This window comes from Corvus hawaiiensis, chromosome 4 (assembly GCF_020740725.1).
Source record: "Corvus hawaiiensis isolate bCorHaw1 chromosome 4, bCorHaw1.pri.cur, whole genome shotgun sequence".
Classification (NCBI taxonomy): domain Eukaryota; kingdom Metazoa; phylum Chordata; class Aves; order Passeriformes; family Corvidae; genus Corvus; species Corvus hawaiiensis.
The window spans coordinates 79,923,315-79,943,567 of NC_063216.1; the positions used below are offsets into that span (position 1 = coordinate 79,923,315).

At 43.7% G+C, this 20,253-nt stretch overlaps 1 protein-coding gene across 4 annotated transcripts in view; it reads right to left on the reverse strand.

Annotated features, from left to right (window-relative positions):
* Positions 1-1,329: 1,329 nt before the first annotated feature.
* The window catches only part of GOLGB1 (golgin B1), a 40,748-nt gene continuing 21,824 nt past the window's right edge, over positions 1,330-20,253 (reverse strand). For 2 of the 4 annotated variants that reach the window (XM_048302346.1, XM_048302345.1), the window contains exons 15-24: positions 14,296-19,316; positions 11,533-13,483; positions 9,907-10,085; positions 8,517-8,682; positions 7,282-7,413; positions 6,019-6,177; positions 5,789-5,886; positions 5,001-5,135; positions 3,371-3,476; positions 1,330-3,000 (exon numbers count right to left, since the gene is read on the reverse strand). In XM_048302346.1, the coding sequence (XP_048158303.1) occupies positions 2,866-3,000; positions 3,371-3,476; positions 5,001-5,135; positions 5,789-5,886; positions 6,019-6,177; positions 7,282-7,413; positions 8,517-8,682; positions 9,907-10,085; positions 11,533-13,483; positions 14,296-19,316 (8,082 nt within the window). In that variant the 3' untranslated portion in view covers positions 1,330-2,865. The remainder of the gene's footprint in view (positions 3,001-3,370; positions 3,477-5,000; positions 5,136-5,788; positions 5,887-6,018; positions 6,178-7,281; positions 7,414-8,516; positions 8,683-9,906; positions 10,086-11,532; positions 13,484-14,295; positions 19,317-20,253) is intronic. The other 2 variants (XM_048302348.1, XM_048302347.1) reach the window with 2 other exon arrangements.

Sequence of the window (20,253 nt, forward strand, 5' to 3'; positions counted from 1 at the left end):
GTGGGTGCTTTCATTCTGCTCAGGAGTGACTCACTTGTGACTGTAGCCCTCTGTCGTTCTCCTCAGCACTGGCCTTAATGAGAGCTGCATTATGAGAGGTGGGTTGATCTGCCCTTGGTGAGGGCACCTGCATCGGTTCCTTCTCTTCTACATCATCATGTGCTTTGTCTGCCATTCCCAGATCCTAACACCTGTCCTGTAATGGGAGCTGAGAGGGTCAGGACGGTTCCCCTTAGAGCTCCATGCTCTTGAACTTATATTCACTCCTCCCTATCCCATGATGTTGCCTTTCTCCTGGCACAAAACCAGACCCTGTCTCAGCCTCAGTGGTGGTGCAGAATTGGCGTGAGTGTCCCAGGGATGATAGAGCACAGCTTCGTTGGTTGATCTCCTTCTCAGGCTCTACTGAAGATAGATCAAAAATCAAGGCAGGACAGGTCCATTGGAGAAGAAACAAAATGTTGAAATGCTTGAGACAGGAAACATCAGCTAAAAGGCCCCATCTTTCATCAGGTCAAACCACAAAGCTGTTCAGTCAGATTACGCTTAGCAGACCAGGAGTTCCTTTTGAGGTTTTATTCCTATATTTAATCTAAGCCATAACTGTTCCATCTGCAGGTATAAAACATATAAATCTGAGGCATCAGAATTGTGCCTTTCTTCAGTTCGGGGAAGAAAAATGCATGGGCTTAAAGGAAACATACTTTGCTTATAATAGTTGTTCCTGTTAAACACAGTGGAAACATTATCTACAGCCTTACAACACCCCAACGCTGGCGTTCGTTCCAACAGTGGTGGGGGACTGTAGTAGTGACTATGAACAAGGGTATCTGGTTTTGGCTACAGAAAGTTGGAAGGGGACAGTTTAACTGTCCCAGCTGAGTTCTCAGCACATTCCAGCTCACTGTTGCCAACTCCTGTATCTGTCCTAGGGTTGCACAACTCTAACACAGTGCAGCGCTCAGGCAAATGTGGAAAAGTAAACCCCAGTAGATATTGTTTTACTGGAATTGCTTCCACGATTCATGCAATAGTTTGGGTTGGAAGGGACCTTAAAATCATTAGTTCCACACACCCCTGCCATGAGACATTGCCTATTCAAGTGCTATTTCCTTATTTTGTCAATTGAAAAAGGCTGAGCAAGAGGTATGATAGGGAAAAAAGGTCAGCACCTAGGCATTCACATTGTATAAAGAAACAGAGCCTCTGCCCATCACACAAGGCAGCGCACACACGAGACCTGCAGTCCCATTGTGTCCCACACAAGGTGTGGTGATACAGCAGCACTGCATCCTCCACTTTGACAGTTACTTGACAACATTACACAAATTCCATCTGAAAAATAAACTTTATTATACATACAGGAGCTCATACCCCAGGAAGCTATAGACAAACTATTTGGTCACTGAATTTTACATAGCTAGAGCAAGTTCACACTGATAATTCCTGGACAGCACAAGAGGATATATAGTGCCAGTGCTCTGGACCTGCCAGAGATCCAGCTGGTTTAGCTACCAGTGAAATCAATCCATCCTCAAACAGGCTTTCTTGCACTGGCTAGAGCAGCTTAGTTTACCAGCAATATGAAAAGAACTACCTCTTTCCCATGGGAAAAATGTGAGTGTTAATACTCTACTAAGAGGCAGATAGGATTCTCCTGGCCAGTACTCTGAATGAAATGACCACTCGGGATCTGACAGCAAGCATGACTGGAACTTCCTTGGCATTCAACATTCTCCTTTTGGAAGCGGGCAGTCTCAAATTCAGGAGGTCTTTAGAAAACATATGGAAATATATCCATATTTCCATACACCCTAAAAGACCCAGTCCATTTGCATCATTTGATTTGGGTCCAAACACGGCCAAACATCAGCACCAGCTTTCTACACCAGGGATACCAGACCGTTTCAGAACTCTGGCTCTTTCCTCAGCACAGAGGAGAGAGTTTATTTCTGGAGTTTCTGCCTTTGCTTTGGGCCCACACAGCACATTATGGACCCCTTCAACACAGCCTGTGCAGGTTCAGTTTCGAGACAAATGTTTAGTAGATGAGAAAGCAGGAGCAGGGCTGCTCTCATTTCTAGAGGTAAGGCAGCACCTTCCATCATGAGAGGTGCACAAATGCTATAAATAGGAGGGGTTTTAACTTAAGAGCTAAAAAGATTCATGTTTCCTATTCCTTTTAAATAACTAAATTACTGGCATTACTTTACAGCCCCGTCAGGGCAGACATATGACTGATTTTAAATGGAATGTTCACCAGGGTCAGATATACTAATTTTGGCCCTTCTTGAACAGGAGATGCAACTGAGCAGGAAACATGATTTTAAGATTCACATTCCTTAAAGTGCCCATAACTTCCTTAGGATATGCATTTCAGACAGCTCTGAGCCACGGAGAAAATCTAAGGGGTGGAAGAGAAAGGGAAGACAATTCTTCTTCTTACATCCAGCTACAGTGTTCCCCCAACCCCACTCATGGATTCAGCCTAAGAGGGGGAAGATTCTGCAGTTTTAGAAGTGCTGACGTACTGCAGCAACTCAAGAGTATTTTTCTTACTCTGACCGCAGCACTATACTGTCTAAAATGAGTGATACTACTTCCAGGTACAGGAACAGATGCTGTCCTCAAGGCTTGCAGCACAACCCTGGATCAGAAAATGAACCACTCATGTAGAAAGACCGAGGGAATGGCAAATCTCCTGAGAGCAGTTCCCCAGTACCAGCACTGACTCTTAACAGCGTGCTGGGTGCAGCTGCTGGTTTGGGAAAGGCGGCAGCTGGGAGAAGTGCTGCCCTTCTACAAGGGCGTGCAGGCCCTTGGTACGCACAGGGCTGAGGCTCCATAAAAGGCTGTCACTCCTCTTCACAGGTGGCCTGTAAAGCACAGGAAGAGCAGAACATGGAGAGCAAGCAGATACACGGCCACTAGCAGAGGCAAGTGGGTCCGGGAGCGGAAGAGAGAGCGTAACAGGCGTCGTAGTCCAAGAGTACTCCGAGTCTGGAAGAGTAAAGAGAGAGCAGTCACTACAAGGAATGGTTGTGTCCCCAGCTGCCTTCATCCAGAGCTCTCCAGACCACGGAGGTAAGTTTGTTTAAGCTAATGAGCATAAACCTTCCCCAAATCATTTCACTGTCAGATCCTAACACTAGGGCAATCCTCATGAAATATTGCCCTTCCCCTGCTCTCTGCAGGTTTTCCATGAACCAGCCCCATCCAATCCTGTTTCCAGCATGGCAAGAACAGAAGAATTACACAGTCCCCAACCAATTTATGTGTGTCTACAGAGGGATTTAACTGCTGTAGGTTCACAGTTTCTTGCGCCAGCTGGGGCTCACATAATTGACAGCTGCGAATGTTAAATTCTTACTCTGCTGGAATTACTATCCATGGAGTCGATCAGCAAGGACTGCTCGTGACCTGGAGTCATATCAATGCTGGCACTTAAGGAAGATGCCCACTCACTTGACTGCAACCTGCCACAACAAACATGAAATTAAATTCAGTTTCTTATTATGATGCCCCAAATCAACACTGTAATCAAGCTCAGGAAAGAAGGTATTTCTCCAAAAAGGAATCAAACCCTGCAAGCAAACCCTGGCTTCACTTGCTAAGAACTGGTTCCATTTGCACAGGTTTCAGGCCTCCTGAGCTCACATTGAGCAAAAGAACAGGGTGACCCAACTAGCAGGAGTCCTTTTTCCTTTCAAGTGAAATTTCATAGTGTGACTTGAAAGAAGCCAGAGCAGATGATACACCTGTATGTTTTAAGTTCTGTGAAATTATTTTGGAAGCCAGCTCTAGCTGCAATAGTGCTGGTTCTTTCTAACTACTTTCTAGTGACAGAGGCAGCAGTCACATCCTGGGGCTGCCATTTATTAGTGAGATCAGCTGCAGGAGGCTTTTACAGACTTCAATGACAGAAGGAGCTACAGTTGTCCAAACTGTGTAGCAATTACCAGGGAACTTCATCCAGAATCCTTCCATACAGACCATTATTTTTTTGCTGAATCAACAAGTGTATCAGAAGAAAGGCATTGTTTTCATGTAAAAGACTCCACTACTCCATAACTCCAGTTATGTGAACTACGAGGAAATGCACAGTGTAAGTGCCTACAGTCAGGTCATGTGCTAAAAAACCCTTCGTAGCCAATGAGGAGAATCGAGCATTTGGAACCTGCTACTCACTGCATCCTAATCCCAACATCTAGTCCAGGTCAGCCACCTTTGCTCTGCTGACTCTCAGGGCATCTGTCCAGTGCCCCAAGATACGCAGTGTCCTGTGCAGTGCAGAGCACAGTGCTGGATACTGGGGAGGGGCAGGAGAGGGAGGACAAAAGTCCTTTTTCCTAAGTGTTTAATTGTTTCTCAACAACCAAATTAATGAAAAGTTTGTGTTAATTGGCAATACATTAAAAAAGAATGACATTCTTCAAGTCAAAACTGTTTCATGCATGACAGACAAGTGCTTACTGAGAAGACAAATCCCCTGGAAGCATGACAACTCCTCTTTGGCCTGCATCCAATTCTCAGTCTCCAAATTATATCTTCCAGTAGTTAATGTAACTAATTGAGAAAGTGGGCATCTAATTTCTAGACAGAATTTGTCAATGTCTAGTCATTTGTCTTATTCTATCTGCCTATAATTGAAGGAAATGAATTTCCTGAACTCTGGGAAACACTTATTTTACAGTAAGAGTGACTGAGCACCACACCAGTTGCCCAGGGAGGTTGTGAAGTCTTCCTCCTTGGAGATACTCAACAGCCATCTGGCCATGGTCCTGGGCAGCTGGGTCTAGGTTGAGCAGGGGGTTGGGCCAGACAGTCTTTGGAGGCCCCTCCTGACCTCAACCTTTCTGTGATTCTGTGACAGACACGGTAGTTGTCTCTATGCCCCCAGTGCCATTTGACAGAAGGGTATGATGAAGTGCAAATGAAAAACAGAGCTAGAACCACCACACTTCTATGGTGATAGCGTTTGTTTGCTCAAGCTGCCTCACCTCCTGATCTGGTCCTGTGCCGCAAAAAGCGCCTCCTCTGCAGCAAGACGACGGTCCCGTTCTTCCTCCAGCTGCTCCTCCAAATACTTCATATCCTGCTTTGTGCTGCTATGTAAATGCTCTGTTTCAGACAACCTTTCCGAAAAAAACAAAGCATATGCCAAAAAAGGCCTAATTCATGGACTATTGTGTTTCTGTTTATATTGACTATTGCAGTGTTTGAAGAGACTCAAATTACCTCCCAGCTCACGCAGGAGACTTAGTTATCTTTACTATATTTAAACTATTTGGAAAACATGAGAGAAGATAAATCTCTTGAAGCTTCTGTTTCACATCAGGAGGGAGTTCCTTGGTTCTGTCATCCATGGCTCCACCTTCTGAAAATTATTTTGAAAGGGTATGAGGAGTCATGTGCTAGATCTTAGTTTCAGAAAGTTACAAGGAATCTTGTGCTACATCTCAATTCCAGACACTCTCAGGCTACAACCTTGAGACCAGGACCATTGATATACTTCAGCAGCTCCTGAGGATGCAGCCGACCAGATCCAAGATGCTGGCTGGCTGGCATTGCTGCTGCATGTTGTCACTGTGGTTTTTTAAAGCTCTAATCCAAAGAGATAACTAATGACAGCTACTAAGTGCATACGACAGTTCCTCCAAATCCACAAGATCCTAATGTGGGACTGAGTTTTCCCAACACACTGGTACAGAATAAAAGCAACATCACTAGCCTCAAGAACTCCATCAGGACCAACATCCCCATCCCTGTTTTCTCAGACTTTCTTTACCTCAGCTGTAGCTCCTGCAGTTCAGGTGTGTAACTGCCTCTCTGCGGCTCATTCTTTTCTTGGGGTGCTCCTGGAGCAGCATCCGTTGCAAACAGCTCCTGAAAGAACACAGGAATGTACTGCAGACTGCACTGAATGAAGAGGACACACAGCCACTACAATGCTGGACAGTTAGCAGAGCCACTTGAAATAAGCTTTTCCCTGCTGTGCACCAAGCCCAACCCCCTTACCATGCTCTTGTCTGCAGCCTGCAGCTCCTGGAGCTGCCTCTCCAGCACTAGGCAGCGGTTCAGGACCTCACTGTAGTGCTGATGGCTCTCACAGATGCTCCGACTGCTCCCACGCAGCTGGAGGGAAAGGGCATTTTTCTCCTCAAAGACCTGAGATAGCTGAGAAGAGAACACAACTAGCAAGCAAAGAAATTGATTTTGTGAAAGCAAAATTCTTCTCTGTCTAACTGAGGGTAAGAATTCTCTTGAGAACATATAATTACCACGCTGCCCATCACTAAGGTCCGAAGACCAGTGACAATCTCCAAGAGTAGCTTGCGGCAAAGATTTCTGGAAGTCTCAAAACATCAAAGAGATGTACAGAATACTGCATGTCAAGAGCAGTATTTCTAAAGTGCTGCGATTGACCTAAACCTTTCAGAAATATCATCAGTAAATGATTTTATATTCTCATTTTCTCCTTCAACACAACTCTTTCTGAAGATGGATAAATTCTGGGTCTTCCATTTCAGTGTGGGAATTGACTGATTGTGATTCTGCACTGAAACGAAGGAAGTGTTTCAAACTGGCAGGCAGAAGTGAAGATGACAAGCTTGCCGTCCCAAGGAGGGACTTCCTTCAGCAGCCCAGAAAGCAGGAGGCTAGAAAGTGCTCCCGACAATAGACATGGAACCTGTAAACAACTTTCTTCATATGGTCTCACTCTTTGGTCTCTTTGTCTGATCTTCATCTCCCTCCACCCATCTTTCCCCCAGTCCTCCTTATCTGTCCTCTCTCCCCACCTCTCCCCTTCTCTCACCTCTTTCTTTTCTCCCCTGTCCTCTTCCCTCTTCCTTTCTCCCTCTGGTCACCTGGGAGAAAGGGCACCACATTTCAGTGGCAGAAAAGCTGCTGATTCAGACCGTGTCAGTGAGCCTGCTGGATGGGATCTGCATGGGGCCTGGATATCCTTCTGGTCCATACAGAACAGCTGTCCCACTCATGGCTTCTCTCTCCAATGCTCTGACTCACCCCAGTTACTCACTGAGGGAGAGCAGTGTGGGAGATGAAGGATGGGCTCTAGTGCTGTGCAAGCCCCATCCAGCAACAGGGAATCCATCAATGTGATTCTAACACTGCTTTTTTGAGAGATGTATTTCTGGTTTTGTGTTACTTCATTGAATGCCCACAAGGACAGATCCATTCCTGCTTCCTGAGCCCTATTCCACCCTAACCCTCCCCATATTCCTCATCGGCAAGCAAGTATAAGACATGGATCAGTACCTTGCTGTTTAACTGCTGAATTCTAAGCTCTTTCTGGTGCAGTTCTTTCAGACTGTCACTTAGCTGGGCCTGGAGGTGTTTCATCTCTGTTTCTAGGCTTGAAAAGTCCCCTTTCAGGACTCCTGGAGAAATCTGCCAAGGAAAGAACAATGAAAAATATATTGCACATGTGACAACTCGCTCTTGTGTTAGTCCTCTCTTTTCAGTATTCCAAGGTCAAACCCAACATTATTCCTAGACCTGGAACTTGAGCTGCTCAGGCAAAAGAGCAAATGGGCAATAAACAGAAATATCCTAAAAGCCATCTGAAAATCCAAACGGTTAGGAAAGATCACCAGACTTGCATATATGATGGCTCCTTCTCAAAAGTTGTCTTAAAGCTGTTTACAATACAGGAAGAAAAAAAAAAAAGGCACATGAATGAGAAAAGAAAAAACAAACAAAACCCCAAGCAATGTCCACACTGCTCTAATCAACAAAGACCAGAAGGCCAGCACTGAAGAATCCTCCTGGAAAGCATCACATGAACATTGTTCAAACTTTTTCTTTGCATATATGCATGGATGTATCAAAGGGATAAGGGAGATTTCCTACCCCCTCCACTGACATACACCACTGGAAAATTGCAGACGTGGGTGGGAGAGCTCTCTCTTGGCTCTGATGCACTGCACTGTGCATGCAGCCTTCCCTAGACAAGCAAAATACCAAACATTTTCCACTCCACTTTTAGAACTATATATACAGGGGGAATAAGAGAGAAGGTGCAGTGTTCAAGCCTCAGCTTCTCTGGGCTTGAACCAGGATTGTAAATCCCTGTTCCAGTAAAAACAGCAAGAAAAATTCATTAGAAAACTTAAAAATTAAGATGTGACACTAAAATGAGAACTAAGCCAGAAAATCTTAGATTCAAAGACAGTGCAAGATTGCAATTCTAAAACAGCCAGAATACACAGCTGAGAAGTTCCATGCTGCTCCAAAGGACCCAAAGTGCCTACGAAGCCCTGTCGCTTTTACCCTCTTTCTTGAAACACTGGAAACCAGGAACTTAAGGAAGAGCACTTCGGGGTAAGTTCTAAAACTTTCAGTGATGCAAGTTAAATTGTTGGTATTATCTTCGGAGGCCTCATAACCACATCCAATACTGCAGTCTGTAGGAGCTGGATACAGGCACCACACGCTCTTCTGGCTGAGTTTCAAGGCTCACACTTCCAGTAAAGAAGTATCTTTCCACTCACCTTGCCTTGGTGCTGTTCCTCTATGACTTGAGACTTGCTGAAGGGTAGCGTCATTTCCTGTGTGATCCTTTGTAAATGGCTCAGCTGCTTGTCCTTCTCTGCTATGGCCATCAGGTACTGCTCCTTCATGCTGCTTCTCTGCTTTTCCCAGGTGGTCTTCTCCTGTCTGCCCAGCACCAAACAAGGGAAATTACAAGGAAGTTACCAGTATCACTTATGTCCAGGTATCCAGCTAAGAATGAGCAAAGGGTGATTCAATCACCATCCCCATGCTAGACATGAAGTTTTATAACCAAGCCAAGCCAAAACAACTCACTTAAGTAGAGGAACCTTAAGAGCAGGTTTAAGGAAGTTCTCTGTATTTGGTTGAACACTTCTGATTGTTCCATGCTCACACTTTTTGTGTTCCTGGGCATTGTTTTGATCTCACTGTACAGAGTTTTGTCAAGGAAGTCACTGTCATTGCCACTTGTCCCCATAACAATTTCTCTACACGGTCACATGTGCACCAGACCCATAGTACTGATCCCACCACACCAACATGAGGCCATCACTTCATGTACAGTGTAAAAGCAACACAGGAAATAAACCTCCTGTTCTTTTGTCAGGATAAATAAAATTTGTAAGATGCTTCAACTTTACGAGATCTGAAGTTTTAGTTTGAGGGTCAGATTGGGGGCAGGGGGAAGGGAGAGAACTACACGTTTTTATATCACTCTGGACAAAGATAAGCCATAGACCTTTTTACAAAGAAAATCCCACCCTTTTCATTCCAGCCTCAGGCATTCTTAAATGGATCTCTGAAATATTTGAAAGCGTTTCCCCCCCCCCCGCCCCGTTTTCAGAACAGAACATATTTGTCTGACTAGTTTTAGTCCAGTTGGAGAAGACAATTTTACTAGAAGTGAATTACAGAGTTTTTTAAAAACACTAGAAGACATAGATCAACTGAAATCAAGGATTAGACAGCCATACAAAATGAGTATGTTCTAAACTATGGTATCAGTGGGATAATAAAGGGTTTTCAGCAGCAGCCTGTAATGGAGAGTACTGTGATCATATACGTAAACTCCAATACAAGAAACAGCCTCAGTTTCCTCTCCAACAGAGGATACTGACCACCACCAGATGAAGGAAATAAGAACTAAAAGGTCACTGATCTATTTCGCACAGGCACTGACCTCCAACCTGCTGGGCTGAAATTCAGAGGCAGAAGCTGGACGAGGGAAACATGTGCCCTCTCCTGGCCAGGGCAGAGTGCCTCAGTGGCACCTGGCACAGTCCAGGCTGAGGTTCTCAGCATTCCCTTCACCTCTGCCCACAACTGCTCTTTGATAGAAACGAACACATTTGCATCATCACCGAGGCAGGGAGCAGACAAACAGTTCACCTGAGCTGCTGGAGCTCCTGCCGGTACACAAGTCCTTCTTGCTGCAGTTGTTCTTGCAGACGGAGCTGTTTGTCTGCCTCTTGCTCCCACTCCTGCAGTTGTGCCTTTAAGCGAGAATTCTCAGCGGCTTCCACCCCGACCAGGATGTATTGCTGCTGCAGATTCTCCAGCTCTCTTACCTGGAATTAAAGGGAAACATCAGTGTGTGACAGCTGAGCAAGCATCAGGTTTATGACTTAGAACTGTTCAAGAGCATTTCTCAGTGTGGTATCTGGAGGGAAAAAAGGTCACATTCAGATGACAGAGGAACTAGAAATTGAATCATCAAATGCAGCAGTGTACTAAAAACTGCTCAGAAAAAAAAAAAACCTCAGAGAATTGTATTGTTAATGAGGGCAGTTGAATTTTGAGCCCTCCCATGAAGATACGACATACATTAGAAGACTCCAGGCTATAATATTAATTATCTTATTCAGAGGAAAAGAAGGAACAGAAGGAGCTGGTTAAGCATAACTCCTGAAGTTGGTATTTACTGTAAACCAGGAAACTGATGAAGTAAAATCCTTTTGGCTTTCCAATTCCAGTCATGCTGTAATTAGAAGTAAGTCGTTGTTACGCATGCATCACTGCAATTGTTTTTGAAGACAAGAAGATATGGCTGACTCTGGAGACGGGAAAGTACTTAATGAGTGGCAGTGGGACGTAACTGTCAGTCTGTCTTCTGATCAGCAACGAGAACTCTGAAACTTGCTGGGCTGCACTGTGCCAGTGACTACACAAACACAGACACATCCAGTGTGCAGGCAAGGATGTCAAAAGGAATCTGCAACGTCTTGTACCCGCCTTGGAAATCAGCTGCCAAGAGGAGGAGGAAATTCAAGCCTTTGCTCTAGTCTCTTTTAGAAACCTAAGGCAAATCAAATGCATGAGCTGACACAGGTGTGAACTAAGCAGGTTAACAGGGACCTGATTTCCATGATTTCATATTTTAAACCAAGCTAACAGAGAAACCACCCTGGGAAATTAACAAAGAAATCACAGCCTCCATATCAGAGAAAATAACATAGATGGCCTATACCAGATCCATGGGGTCTGATGGAGCATGCCCACAAATACTAAGGTCATTGGGAGGCAACTCCATTACCTTTGAAAAGTCATGGTGACCCAAGAGGTTCCTGAAGACTGGAAGAAAGCAAATGTCATCCCTACCTACAAGAAGGGCAAGAAAGAGGAGCTGGGAACCTGCAGTCTGGTCAGCCTCATCTCCATCCCTGGGAAAGCGAGGGAGCAACTAATTCTGGAAACCATTTCCAGATACATGAAAAAACAGGCTGGCCAGAGAAGAAGTGGAATATTTACCAGTGGAGATATTCAAAATCCAACAGGACATTGTACAGAGCAACCTATTCCAGCCAACCTTGTTTGTGCAGGGGGGTTGGACCAGAAGATCTCTAGAAGATCTCCAGAAGACCCTTTGAATCTCAGCTATTCTGTGATGTCATGACGACAATGATCTATGCATCACATTGCAATTACCAGATCTAAGTGTGCTGAATTTTAAGACTTGAAGATCCAAGTCTCGTGTGGTGCTTTAAGTAAGAGCAGGAAGAGAGAACAAGGACTTACTACTCTGTCTCTGTCACTCTGCAAGGAGGCCAGTGCCTTCTTCAGACTCTGCACTTCTGAAGAAGTGGTGGAAGTGCTCCCTTCTGCTTGCTGTTTCACTTCTTCAATCTTACGTGTTTTGTCCAATTCATTCAACAGACGGTCTCGGTCATTCTGCAGGCTTGCCATAGCCTTGGTGAAAGATTTGACTTGGTTGGAAGAGCCTTCCAGTTCCAAAGACAAATGGAGAAGCTCATCATCTTTAGCTCTGAGCTGCTGATTAAGTTTCTCAATCTGGGCCAAGAGACCTCTTTCATCAATAGCCTTCTGCAGTTCTGTCAGCTCAGACCTCACCATATCTCGGTCCCTGGCAATGGAATGTTGCTCCTCTTGTAGCTGAGCCATCTGTTTCTGAAGATTCTGTACTAGACTCTTTTGTTCCTCTAAGTCTGCAGAGTATTTCTGTTTCAAAACGTGAAGCTCTTCATTGGCCTGGTCTCGACTATCCTGAAGAGAGCTCATGGACCTCCCAAAAGACTGAATTTGAGCTCTGAGATCTTTGTTTTCATCTGTGACTGTAAGCAATTTCTGTTCCATTTCCATCAAGTCCCGTGCCAACTCTGCTACTCTCTCTTCTGCTGTCTCTGTTTCGTTCCTCAGTATCCCTGCATCATGATGCAGGTGCTTCAATTCCTTCTGGAGCCTGTCCTCAGCCTCTCCCACTCTCTTGGCTGCATCCCTTTGAACACATTCTAGCTCCCCCTCCAGTTCCATTATTCTTTTCTGGGAGAGGGAAAGCTTGTGACTCAGTTCTTGTACCTCTTCCTCTCGAGCCTTCAGTTCTGCTTGACACTCCATGATGGGACTCCCCTCATGTAATGCTGCCATCTCACTCTGCACCCGGGACAGAGAGGACATAAGGGTTTCGATCTCTTGAGACATACTGACTTTATCCTCTCTCAAGGCTTCCATGCACTTCCTGAGATCGTCCTGAGTACACTCAGACTCTTTCAGCTGTGTTTCTATGGTTGCCTTCTCATTTTCCAGAGTTTGGATCCGCTGAAGCTGTATTTTGAGAAGTTGCTTCTGTTGGGAGTCCTTTATTGAAATCACTTGGTTAAGGTCTTCTCTGTACCGCACCAACTCTGCATTCAGCTTGGCATTCTCAGAGTTGAGGTCATCCATCTGGCTATGGAAACTTCTAATTTCTTCCTTGAGCTTGTTGTTTTCAGCAGCAGCGTCTTGAATTAGCTGGTCTTTTTCCAAGATTATAACAAGATGGCGTTCCTCAAGCTGCTTGTAGTCCCTCAGTATGCGGTCTCGGTCGTCCTGCAGAGATGACATGGACTTGGTGAAGGAGTCCAGTTGTGCCTTCTGCTGCTTACTTTCTTCTCTGTTTATCTTCATCTTTTCAGTGAGATGATCAAGTTTGTCAAGAATTTTTTTCTTTTCATTTTCCAAGGCTTTTTTATCTTCTTCCTCCTTAATTAGCCTACACTCCAACTCTTTCATCTCTTCAGAATGTTGCTGCTGTAATTCAGCTAGAGCAGCCATCACTGCTTCTTCTTTGGCAGACAGCAAACTCATGATCTTTTGATCTTTGGCACTGGTTTCTTCATGCAGCTTATTTGTTAGGTCCTTGGAAGCCTGCAGATCAGCTTCAAGCTGTTCACAGTTGAGTTTAAAATTCTGGATACTGGTCTCTTGTTGCTTGACCACAGTCCCCAGCTCTTCCCTGGCCAGCTCACATCTGGTGAAGGAATTCTGTAAGTCAGCAAGCTGGTCTCTCAGGCTGCTGATTTCTGAGCCCAGTTCCTGCTGTTTATTCTGAGACTTGCTGTACAGTTCCTGAGACCGCTCAAGCCGAGTCAAAAGCTCTTTTTTTTCCTCCTGCAACATTTCACATGTCTTTTGATGATGCTGAATCTCCTGCCTGCAGTCAGCCTCCCAGTCTTTCTTGCTGCGTTCCAGCCTGAAAACAGAAAAGATAAAGTTGGTCAAAAATCCATGAAGTACCTCAATATCTTAACCCACACTAACACTGGTTTTATACTAATTTAGAAAAGCCACAGAATTCGTTTTACTTAAAGAAAAACTGGAAGAGCTGGAAATACCTCTCAATTTAAAATTCAAGCTATCTTTTAAAGTTCTGACTGTACTACTGCCTGAAGGGGGTGGTGCCAGGGGAACATATTCTTTTAAAGTTGTTCATGCCAATACTGAAAAAAATGGAGGCACTTAAACACTGAATGTTATCACCTCCTTTTCATTACATTAATTCTCTCGTCCACTGTAGCTAACAATAAAAAAAACTCCACACCATCCCACAGTGAAATTGCTGTTCTGATACCTTTGATGTCCATTTCATGCTCCAGCATGCAAAGATACAGCATATAAACATTTTATAAAACAATTTTACTCATGTTAAGAATGGTTTGGTTCTGAATTTTGGAAATACACAGATGTACGTTCTGATAGGTTTCCATAGCTCCATCTTCCCCATAAAATTTATTTTGGGATTAAACTGGAATTATGTATCCCAATGCTCTCTTGACCTCTCAGTGCAATAACTCCATGCAAAAGAAACTAATTAATCTGAAATCTGAAAGACTCTAGATAGTAATCGGATGGTGAGTGCTTGTCACAGAGAACAGATTTAACACAGGTATCCTAATGATGTGAAGAAGGACTATTTTAGATTGCTGATCACCCTGTGTCCTTGTGCAGACAATAAATACAAAGTAACCTTTTCCCCATAAACCTCCCCTGACACAGCTTATTTACCTGGATATATGAGTCTGGAGTTCTTCCATACGCATGGTCATGTGTTTCATCTGGTCCTTTAGCACAACACAAGCTTCCTCTTTTGAACGTATTTCTTCTTCCTTCTTTTGAATAGTTTCAGTGAATTTCTTCTCCCATGTTTTTGATTCATCTATCACTCTATCCCTATCATCCTGAAGGGAAGACATGCTCCTGGTGAAGGCTGCAAGCTGGGCTAGTGTTTTGTTTAGACTGCCTTCCAGTTGCTTGGCTTCGTGATCCTTTGTCCTCAAGGAGTCTTGCAGATCACCAACTGTTGTTTCCATGTGGTCTTTCTCCCTCTGCAATGTCGCCAGCTTTTCTTCCATGTTTTTAATTTCCTTCGAGTGCTTGTCTTTTTCCTGTTCCAGTCTTCTCTCAAAGTCCTCATCCTTTTTCTTCATTTGAATTTTAATTTTCTCTTTGTTTGCTTGCAACTCTTCTTTCACTTTGACACTCTCAGCTAGAACCCTTGCTGCCTCACTTTGAGTGTCATCCAACACTACTTTGCAGAGAGCAAGCTCTGCCTGGGCTTTCTTGGTGTCTTCAACTGCTTTAGCTGAAGTTTCTTTGGCTGCTTCTACCTCTCTCTGAGTCTCACTCTGCAGAAATTCCAGAGCTTTAACAGTTCTTTCTAAACTACTGTTCTTCTCCTGGCTTTTAATACAGTCCTTCTGCAGCTGACTAATCTCCTGCTGTTTCTGTTTCAGCAGTTCTTGAAGCTCCTTTATATGTGTGCTGCTTTCTCCTCTCCAATTGTCTTTTAGCTTTTCTACAAATTCCTTTTGCTTTTCTGAACTTGCTTTGCTTTTCTCCTTTGCCATCCGACTTTTCTCCTCCTCCAGTTCATGCATCATTCTCTGCAAACTCTGAAGCTCATGTTTCAGTTGATCATTTTTGATTTGGAAGTCTGTTGCATCTTGCTGATAGTTTCCAATACTTCCATTAAGTTCTGCCAGCTGATTCATGAGCCTTTCTTCCAAGTCATCCTTTTCAGCCGCTAGCGCATCCTTCAGTGCTGTCATTGTGACCAGGTCGTCTTTGGCTTTTTGGACTGTTTGCTCCATCTTTGCTACTGTAGCCTGAAGAGCATTCACTTCATGGACTTTCTCTTCCATTTGGTGCTCTAAAGCCCTTTTCTCACCTGCTAAAGTCTCAACACACCTGCGGATGTCCCCCAGCTGTTGCTCTGAAGCCCTTCTACTCTTTTCCAGCTCCATGATTCGTTTAGTGAGCTCAGCTATTTGCTGTCTGTAGATACCAGGATCCTCACAAGGTTTATCAACTTCAAATGCCTCTTGTTCCAGCTCTGCAGCAGGAGGCTTTGGTCTACAAGTTATGTCCACTTGATTTTCAGACCTTTCCATTGGTGGTGGTGTGGCAACTGCCTCATTTGTTTCTTCCCCTGTTGTCTGCTGGGCAACATACTTGTTTACAAGTTCTCTGCTTTCTTTCAGCTTAGATTCTGTTGACTGCAAAAGACACTTCAAGTCCGTGATCTCTTGATTAAGAGACTCCTTTTCAGCTACTACTGTCTCAAGCTGAGTAGAAAGAAACTGGCATTCCCTCCTAGAGCACTCCAGATCTTCTTTCAGGCTAGTGTTTGTAAAGCTCTCTCCAGTCCTGTGTAGCTCTCCATCTGTAAAATGCATCTCTGCTCTAAGCTTCTCATTCTCCTCCTCTAGTTCTAGGATCTTTTGTTGCTTTGATTTTGCAAATTTTCTCATTTTCTCCTTCATTCCATCAATTTCCTGTCCAGCTTCCTGTAGCTGCTTATCTGTTTCCTCTTTTTTGGCTTCAGCCCTTTTTAGCTGAAGGAAAATTTCCTGCTTTTCCTGCCTAACAGTTTCCAACACACGCTGAATTCGCTCAGCCTCATTACTCACATTCTCATATGACTGCAGCAGAGTTTCATATTCTCCCTGAAGCTCCTTGTATTTCTCCTGCCACTCAGAACTCTCAGTGGCTTGAAAGCACTTCAATGATTCTACCTCCTTCTCCAGCTTCTCTTTCTCTAGAATAACTCTGTCCAGATTAAGTGTAAGGTTTTTACAGCATCCATCAAGATTCTGATTTTCTCTAAGTACTTTACCAATTTCTGCAGTAAGTTTTTCTCGCTCTCCAGTGAGGCACATTAACTTTTCTGTTAAGGTATCTGTTTCTTTAACATGGCCACATATTTGGCTTTCCATATTTGTCAGCTTGACAGAAAGATTGTCAATAGTAGTTTTAGCATTAGCCAGTTCCTCTTTTAGAGATTTGCTCTCCTTTAGTGCCTCTTTTCTAGAGATAAGTGCAGCTTGCAACTTTCTTTGCATTTGATTCTTCTGTTTAGCTGCTTCTGCATTGTCCTCTTGTTTCTCCTGAATTTCAAGCATCTCTGTTTGCAGTCGCCTGCTTTGTTCCTCATGCACCTGAGCCTGAGCTTCCAACTGACCACACAGTCTTTTGACTAAGTCCTCTTTTTCCAGCAATTGTGCCTGCACATTAGTGAGAACTTTGCTCTTCTCCTTTAACTGCTGGTTAAGAAATTCCATTTCTTCATCCTTTTGATGCACAAGGATTTTCAAGTCTTCCAGACTGGCCACTCCAGAAGTTTTTCCATGACTCTCCTCCAGTTCTGTCTGAAGACTTGCTCCCTTAGCTTCAGCTTGGTCAGAGGTTCTCTTTAGCCCTTCTATCTCCACAAACAACTGTGCTATGTGCTGTTGCAAATCAAAGATTAATTCTGATTTGTGAGCAAGTTCCCTTTGCATATGGCTGACATTACATTCCAATTTCTCTTTCTCCATCTGCAATTGGTCAAGGTGTTTTTTAAATTCTTCCTCAGAAACATCTGCAACTTGTACAAGCTTGTTATTTGTTGTATCTTCTGCTTCCATGAATGAAGACTCCAACCCACCCTGACTCCCAAAAACACTCTCTGATGATTGTTTCTGTTCTTGGAGTTGTCTGAGCTGAGCCTGAATGCTGTCCTTCTCTTTGCTTTGCTGATCAAATTGTTCTTGCAGGATGTTGTAATCATCTTTCTGCTGTTTCAGTTGTTCTCTGTGATGCCTGACCTTTTCTTGAGCCTTTTTTATAGTGTCTTTACGAGATACCAGAGCCTCTTGAAGTTTTTTTTGAAGTTGTTCTTTTTCTTGTTCAAGAACCAAAATCCTTTCTTTAAGAGCAGACTTTTGATTTTCTTCCAGATTTGTACGTGCTGAACTATGTTTTTCATTTTCTTCATCATCTTCTGGGCTTACATTGCTTTCAGTTACTTTGTCAGGAATTGTCTGATGCTCCATGATTTCATCTTTAATTGAAACAGTGTTTGCCTTACCTTGCAAGCTTTGCCTCATTTCCTCAATCACTGCCTGCAGTCGCGCTTCAGTAGTTTCTTTATCCTGCAGGTCCTTCCGGATGCTCTGCAACTCAGATTCCTTTTCAGAAAGCAGCTGAGTTAGATAGTCCTCACTGGGCTGGTTTTCAAGACTCACTTCTTTGCTGATCATGCTTCTCATGTTTTCTTCCCCTGTAGCTGCCTGAGCCACTGAGGTTTCTGATTCTTGTTCTCTACTCAGTTGTTCTAATTCATTCTCCAATTTGGTAACCTTCTTCAGAAGCTCCTTCCTGTTCACAAGTGCTGCTTGCAGCTTCCGCTTTACTTGCTCATTTTCTTTTCTCAGAAGTTCAACTTGATTTACTAATTCCTCATTTTCTTTACTTGCTGGCTCTGTCTCATTCTGCTGCTCAGATGCCCCACATTTCAGACATGCATCTTTTGCTCCTATGTTTTGTTCTTTTTCTTCCTGGGCTTTTAATAACAGACTTGTCTGCTCCTTAAGACTCTTCAGCTCATTTCCTAGAGAAAATTTCTCTTCGTTCAGTAGAACCATTTTCTCAGACATGCTGACACTGATCTCTGCCATCTGTTGGTCCTTTTCCAGCAAGGCTTGTTGCAGGCTCTCTATAGACCTGGTGTGCGCAGCAACAAGCTGTTCTAGGCTTGCTGCCTCGTGTCCCTTTACGGCTAACTTGTGGGAAAGCTCTTCCATCTCTGCTGTATTCTTCCTCAAAAGTTGTCCTAGATCAAGTACTTCACATTCCTTTGTCTCAACCTGGCTTCTCAGATCCTTTATTTGCATGTCCTGGTCAGAAAGCTGAAGTTGTGCTTCATCCAAGTCCTTTTGCAAAGCTTCAATTTTTATATCCTTGGATTTAAATTCATTTTTAAGGCTCTGGATTTGCTCTCTTAGAAGACTGCTCTGACTGTCTGACAGCCTCTGCTTTTCTGAAAGAGCTAGATCTTCCTCTAGTTGCTTCACTCGCTCCTTCAGTTCTGTTATGGTAGAAAGTTCTTTCACCTGACACAAGAGCTGATCTTGTTCTTCAGTCAAAACACAAAATGTACTGTCAGAATCCTCTCTTTTTTTTCTGTATTCCTCAGCCAACTGGTTTAGCCTATTTATTTCTGCACATTTTTCTCCTAGATCCTTCCTAAAGGATTCTTCTGATTTCTGCAGAATTATTTGCAGTTCTATAATTTGGTTTTGTAACTTTATCAGTTCTTGAGATTGAGAGGTGCTAGGCTCTGGATCTGCTGTAGAAACTTCTTGCATTGCCTTCACCTTACTGCTGCAGGGGACAGGGCTTCCCTGAGGCTCTTCTTGAAGACTGATTCCATTTTCCTGAAGAAAGCCAATTTGCTGCATTTCTGTTTCTCTCAGTAATGAGACACTCTGTGTATCTGACACCTTCAGCTCTTTCCTCTCCAGACACTGTATCTGTGAATTCTCTTCCAGCTGGTTAGCTTCTGTTTGGCTGCCTGTAGAAGTTTGGCCACTGGGGCCCTTGAGCTGGCTTTTCAGAAAAGTTATTTCTTCTTGGGCTTCTTTCAGTTCGAGCAGCAAAACTGACAGCTCTTTCTGTTTCTCTGCAGCGATATATTCTAGAATTCCAGGTGGACAACTTTCCTCAGTAAACTGCTTGCTTCCATTGGTAAAGCCATCTGTCCCTGCCTGAAAGAAAATAGCAGGTATCATTTTTCCTTTGAATCTTGTGAAAGGGCCACTTTTGGAAGTATCTGCTGTCCACATTTTGTAGCCTTTGTAGCTTTCTCAAGCTGGCTTTTGCAATAAATAGAAGCCTCACTAATAATAGGGGGACTCTGTCTTGGCAGCGGGGGGTGGACTAGGTGACATCCAGAGGTCCCTTCCAACCCCAACTATTCTGTGATTCTGTGACTTCCCAGGTCACTTCTGCTAATTTGAGTTTCTGAAGTTGCATCATGAAAGATTCTGGCTTTATGGTCTGAAGGATCAGACCATAAGGACAACTTCCTATTCCCTTTTTCCCCCTTCTCTCTAGATTACAAGACAGTATGACTCTGAAGTCTTTAAGTTCTCCTGTGATTCACAAGCCCTCTAGTGTACTTATCCAGCCACATTTTTGTGGCATCCTATTCATAGTCTTAGAATAAGGAGGTTTTGTCCCCTATTCTATCTGTCCATTTAACATGAAGAAGAAGTAGGATAGAAGCCCATATTCCAATCTGTGTCTATGTCCAAACTGAAAGCGCTAGACAAAGCACCTGGAACAAAGTGCTTGGCTTTTTCCAAATAACTATCTTAAGGTTTCTTCCCACTCCCCAAAACAGATTACAAAAGAAAAGCAGTCACAAATCCTCCCCAGAAACTTTGGATCAACAGCCCACCAATAAGTTAACACGCTGCGTTGTAAAGGCTGTTCATCAGTTTGGAGGGCAGAAACAATTTTTGGGGAACCACTGAAGGAGGGCTGCTCTTAAACAGTCTGCTGTCATAATGCAGCAACCACTTTAAGTCACAGGAGGTTAAAAAAAGCCAACTCTTTGGGGCTTTTAAACTAAATTAAAGTTTTCATATCTACAAATGCATACAATACTGAAACCAAAAGGGTTTTGGACTACATTTGTAC